This window comes from Pavona decussata, unplaced genomic scaffold (assembly GCF_977016875.1).
Source record: "Pavona decussata unplaced genomic scaffold, jaPavDecu1.1 SCAFFOLD_207, whole genome shotgun sequence".
NCBI classification, from domain to species: domain Eukaryota; kingdom Metazoa; phylum Cnidaria; class Anthozoa; order Scleractinia; family Agariciidae; genus Pavona; species Pavona decussata.
Window position 1 is genome coordinate 983,273 of NW_028145612.1, and position 5,633 is coordinate 988,905.

The 5,633-nt window shown below is 41.9% G+C and overlaps 2 protein-coding genes across 2 annotated transcripts; one reads left to right on the forward strand and one right to left on the reverse strand.

Moving 5' to 3' along the window:
• On the forward strand, positions 1–774 carry LOC146460792 (uncharacterized). Its single transcript, XM_085087633.1, has one exon. The coding sequence runs from the start codon at positions 1–3 to the stop codon at positions 772–774; it is 774 nt and encodes a 257-aa protein (XP_084943759.1).
• Positions 775–4,939: 4,165 nt separating this feature from the next.
• Positions 4,940–5,383, reverse strand: LOC146460793 (uncharacterized). The gene has a single exon (XM_085087634.1). The coding sequence runs from the start codon at positions 5,381–5,383 to the stop codon at positions 4,940–4,942; it is 444 nt and encodes a 147-aa protein (XP_084943760.1).
• Positions 5,384–5,633: the final 250 nt, after the last annotated feature.

Below are 5,633 nucleotides of genomic sequence, written 5' to 3' on the forward strand. Positions count from 1 at the left end.
ATGTTTGTTGAGATCATTTTCTGCAGACTTGTGTGTAATTACATGCAAGGGCACAGTTTCTTAGCTAAAATTCATCATGCAAAAGAACACAAAATCAGCACGGCCTCGACCCTCCTGTTCCGGGCATCCAACCTCCCTAGCAGCCTTGAAGGAAAAACTCGTGAAACCAACCATGTCAGGGCTGCATTAGAAGCCAATGGTTACCCATCAGCTGTTATCTCTAACATTCTCAATAAGAAGCCACCCCCATCTACAGTTCCTCCACCAGAAGAATTGGTTTCTATGTTCTTTAAATGGGTTGATCCATCTAGTACGTACCAAGGTTTTGCATGCCTCCCCTACATCAGCGGCCTAACTGAGCCCCTCACGAGATTACTCCGCAAAAATGATATCCGTGTTGTCAACAAACCACTGAAAACCCTTCAACAAGAATTCCCGTCTCCAAAGTTCAGACAACCCTCGTATCTTCAGTGCAATGTTGTTTACAAAATTCCATGTAAAGACTGTTCTTGGAACTACGTCGGTGAAACCGGAAGATGTTTCCAAACACGCAAAAAGGAACATAAACGGAATTTGAAGAATTTTTCTAGTGGATCTAACGTTGCCAACCATGCTTGGAAAAACAATCATTGCATCGATTTTGACAATGCTTGTGTTATCGACAAGGGCGATTACCGCGTTCGAAAAACATTAGAATCCTGGCACACAGCAAAAACTGTCGACGCGGACAATAACTCTAAGCCGTTGCCTAGGCAATACTCCATTTTACTGTAATTAGCCCTCATTTCCATTTTTATCTTTAAGCTTTTATCACACTTCTTTTTATTCCCAAATTTTAGCACCCTTTTTGTATATATTTCCGTTTTACGCGCTACATTTCTTAATTCGTTAAAGGCTATAGACTGATAGCCGAAAGCTTATGTTTTAAAAATTTTTAACCAGAGAACGATTTTTACCTAATATGTAAAAGTTTTATTAAATTAGCTCCTGTCTTGTTGATAAGTTTTGAAAGACTAGTTGATTTATACTAATACAATTAGATTACAGTAGAAACCCACATATAAGAACCTAGTGATATAAGAACCTACAAGCTGAAATTTGGCAAAAGTATAAGAACTTGTTCAGCTAAGCAAAGAAAAATGGGTTCTTATACAAAAACAATCACTCCAAATTTGATGGTTAAAATTCTGGATTTTAATTGAGTGAGAAACTTCTGACAAAAAGTTATTGTGTATATGTTTTCTTTGATTTACATTTGTTTGGATTTTCACTAGATTTCACTACTGCTAAACCATTTTGTACTAGTAGTGCAATATCTCTGCCAATAGTTACACTACGACAACCTCTGAAAAATAAGAACCCATTAAGAACCTAATCAGCCTGAATTGTGAATTGCTACCCTAAAATATAAGAACCTGTTCAGCCTGACCTAAAAAATTCTAGGTTCTTATATGCGGGTTTTTACTGTATTCGCTCTCGATTTCTATGCGTGACTATCACAGGTGGAAATTTCGAGCTCATAATCTAATTGTTAAATAATATAAGTTCTTTTTTAAAACTGATATTTTATTCACTTGAAGGGGCCTATAAAAATTATGAATTATAAACAAAAGCCGAATGCAACTGATAAACTACTGGCGTGTTGAAAATGACATCCTTTCTCTATTACCGCCCCTCCCCCTCCCATCCCGCTCAAAGTCCTTGAAAAAAAAAGGCCCCCAGCGGTTTAATAGAGGATTTACGGTACCCAACTCCAAAATGTACAGAAGTACCCTTCCCCACCCTCAACAGGAAACAATATCTTATCAGTTTTAACAACGATTGAGAGCTGTGAGAAAAGAAATCATATCACACACACAAAAGAACTTTCCTCTTTGCAGTTGCACGGTCTGTATCAGTTTATAAATAAAACAAAACTTTTGCAGTGCGACTACTGTTACCCGGGTCACTTAAAACAAAACTGGCCAATCAGATTGCAGGACAAGAACAATGAATTTCAAACAAAGCCGATTGAACCAATCACGAGTAGACAGAAAACAACAGTTAAAACCCAAAATTTTGGAATTATTCACTGTTCGTATTCTACTGTGATCTGATTGTCCAGTGACCCGCACTGTAATGAACCGAACTCGTTCAATAGCCTGTTTCTCGATAATGTGACGGCCTTGAAACTTAAAGTGGCTGGCACCGGTTTTCCGGCACTAATACTTTGACGGATCAATACTACCACTCTTTATCAGTACAGTTGATACAACAACAGTGGTATTAAACAAATGCCTAATAATTGATGAACAAGTCATGGCCGTTTTCTAGACATAACAGGATATCAAAGCAACAGTGTAACCTGTCAAAACACCACTAGCTTATCTTTAAGTGATTATAACTCAGAATCGAGTTTGGTGAGCATTTTCCGAGATACAACCATATTTGAAAAGTTTGGAAAAATTCGTTGGAAAAGGGGTTAAAAGCCACCTTAAATTTTGCGCTCAACACCTTCAAGGAGCATCAGCAGGGAAATAGACCAGGAAAAACAAAATGAAGCAAAAGAAAGAGAAAAAAACGACTGAAACTTGGCCAAATTTTAGCTTTCTTTTCTGACACCCAAACTCGAAATGTTTCTGAAGCCTAAAACTTGCTGGAAAATAAAAAACAACTATTACTCTGTAACGGCCTACAATTTAAAATTTTGAAATATCTGGATCTGGATTATGCAAATTGCGAACTTTTCGAGCCATTTTAAAACAAAAATTTCTTAACATCGCAGCCACCTAAGAAGCTCAAGCCAAGAGGCGTTACAAGTGAACGGCGCATGTTTAGCAAACGTCAAATGCAAGTTTCTTAAGGCCCTACCCCACCCCCTTCAAAAAAAATTTGAGAAAGATGGCGGGAAAAGAAACTGCCATATGATGTCGTCTCGCATAAATCTTGAGACTTTTTTGCTAAACACGGAGGCGCACACAAAATCACGTAAGTGAACGAGTTCACGGCAACGCAAAATTTATTCTAAAAAAGTTAGGAATTATAGCTGTTGACGCGGTTTGTGTTCGTTGTAAAGAAATATGTGTGGGTAACGTAGAAGTTTAAGAAACTAAAGACAGAGTTGATCCAGTAATGCTTATCTTTCCAGGGCCATGGCGAGTCAGAAGTAAAAGGAAGCTTGCCGTTGAAGACTCGGCATCTTTTTCAGAAAGAAAAGCAAAGTTATCCGCCCAAATTAAAACGTGACAGTTCAAAAGTGAGGGGGTGGGGGTCATTCGGTATCTAATACATGCGCGATGAGTGAGATCTCTTTTCAAGGGAAAACAGCACGATGAAGAGACCAGCATCGAATCATAAACTTCCGATCCAAAGTTAAACACTGCCTAAATGAAATCACTACGTACAAGCTAGACCGGGGACACGGTGGACTCCACACCACGGTACACACCTCGCCGCGTTTACTGACAGAGTTTTATCCATTTATGCGAACTTTTTTCAATTTAATACAGCCCCCATAAGACCTGGCGGCAATAATAAACATGCGTGCTGTCAGACTCAGAGTGTCAAGTTATGCGTTAGCGTGTTGTTTTCTCGGCTTACTCCATGCCACAACAGTCCAAGGGTCGTGCAGGCAGCCAATTGTATCGTGCAGTTACAATGTCAAAAGTCATAACCATCCATGGGAAATAGCTTTGATAGACTCAATCACAGTTTTTATCAGTCCGAGTGCTGCACAAGACTTGGACCGAGTGGTAAGGGGGTTGTGCACTTCATAAAGCGAGGTAAAACAGCTTCAATCAAAGACAATTTGAAGTACTTGAAGAGGTGTGACTTTGACTGGAGCAAACTGACTGCTGGACGTGAGAAGCCGTTAGTTATTACAGTTCTTATACGGCAAATCGAGTAAAAATGAACAGGTTGTACTTCCCTAACACCATCGCAAGGCCATTTGAAAAAACTCCGTTAGAACTTGTGCCATATCATCAAAGTGTTGAGAAAGTATTCGATTTAGCTAGAGCAAGGTTTTACAGGAACTGGCAAAAAGATCTCCGTTGAAATCAACGATATGGGACCAATTTTGACCGGGCAATCTTTTGTCTTGTTTGTTACAGACAAATGATGGAGGAAACTTGAATGATTGAATTATCTCAGTTTTCATGCTCGTTCATAAGCATCCATACTAGTGGTTATCCTTCGAAGATGACTGTGTCATTGTGTGATTTATTTGTGGCTGTGGAGGTGGCTCTGCAGTCCTTATCTGGAAGTGCAAAGTCGAGCACAGTTGGGACATTGGACCTCGATCCCTCGTAGTGACCTCTGTAGACGCTCTATGACGCTGCTTGCAGGGAACCATAAGTCTTTGACGGCAGCTGCCTTCGAAGCTGGTGGGAGCAGTTTACGCCACGGTTACGCCAGCGACGTCTGTCACCAGCCGCAGCCTCCAGTTCCTTTGGTTGGATGCCGTACCCCCCTTCACCAAGTCTTTGTACCGCGCGTACGCGGAGGACTTTGCTTTTTCTTGCCATCCTCCAGTTCTCCGTACAGTAATTGGCGAGACACAGTGATGATCAGCCTCCCTGATGACATGGCCCACCCATCGTAGTTGGACTTTGATCAGCATAGCTTCAATGCTGATACTCTTTGTACGATCCAGGACCTCTAAGTTCGTGAAGTGGTCCTGCCAATGGAAACCAAGTATGGAGCAGAGGGCACGCATGTCCACGTCTCGCATCCGCACAGGAGGAAGGTCAAGACCACTGTTCTGTAGATTTTGAGCTTTAATTTTCTAAAGATCTACCATTTGAGATGGTGCCTTCCAGGTATTTAAAGCTATCGACATTGGTCGCAGCGTGCCGTTGATGCTGATGCTTGGCTTTCCAGAGTAGAAGTTTGATGCGGGTTGGTGCAGTGCCTTGGTCGTGCTGAGGGGTTAATAGTCAGACCAAAAGATCTTGATACCTCAGAGAATCTGTTTACAGCTGCAAGACGCTAGCTTGTGTTCCAGGAGGGCACAGTCATCAGCAAAGAGGGCTTCTTGAATCAGTTGGTGGAGGTACTTTGTCTTGGCATTCAGACGTCTGAGGAAGATACCCTCCTCAATGACCCGTACAGCATGAGACAGGTTGAACAGGGCAGGGGCTAAGACAAAGCCCTGTTTTACTCCGTTTGTGATGCTGAAAGCAGCTGCTGTGTCCCTGCTGCAGAGGAGCTGGCCTGTCATTCCATCATGGAGAAGCTGGATCAGCCTAACGAACTTCTTTGGCCAGCCATGTCTTTCTAGTACTGTCCACAGGGCCACCCGGTTGACAGAGTCGAAGGCCTTTAGCATGTCTATGAAGCCGGAGTAGAGGACCTTGTTCTGTTCAATGTACTTCTCCCGTACCTGTTTCAGAGTAAATACCATGTTGACAGTGCTGCGCCCTGGTTGAAATCCACATTGTGCCTCCGGGAGATTTCTTTCAGAGATGGGGATGGGTCGATTAAAGAGAATGCGGGCAAAGGTTTTGCATACGACGGAGTACAAGTGAGATGCCCCTTTCGTATCCCCAATCTGCTTTGTTTCCCTTGTTTTTGTAAAGAGCAACAATGAGAGCATCGAGGAAGTCTTCAAGCATCAACTTTTCAACCCAGATGCTTTGCAAGATGTCATGGAA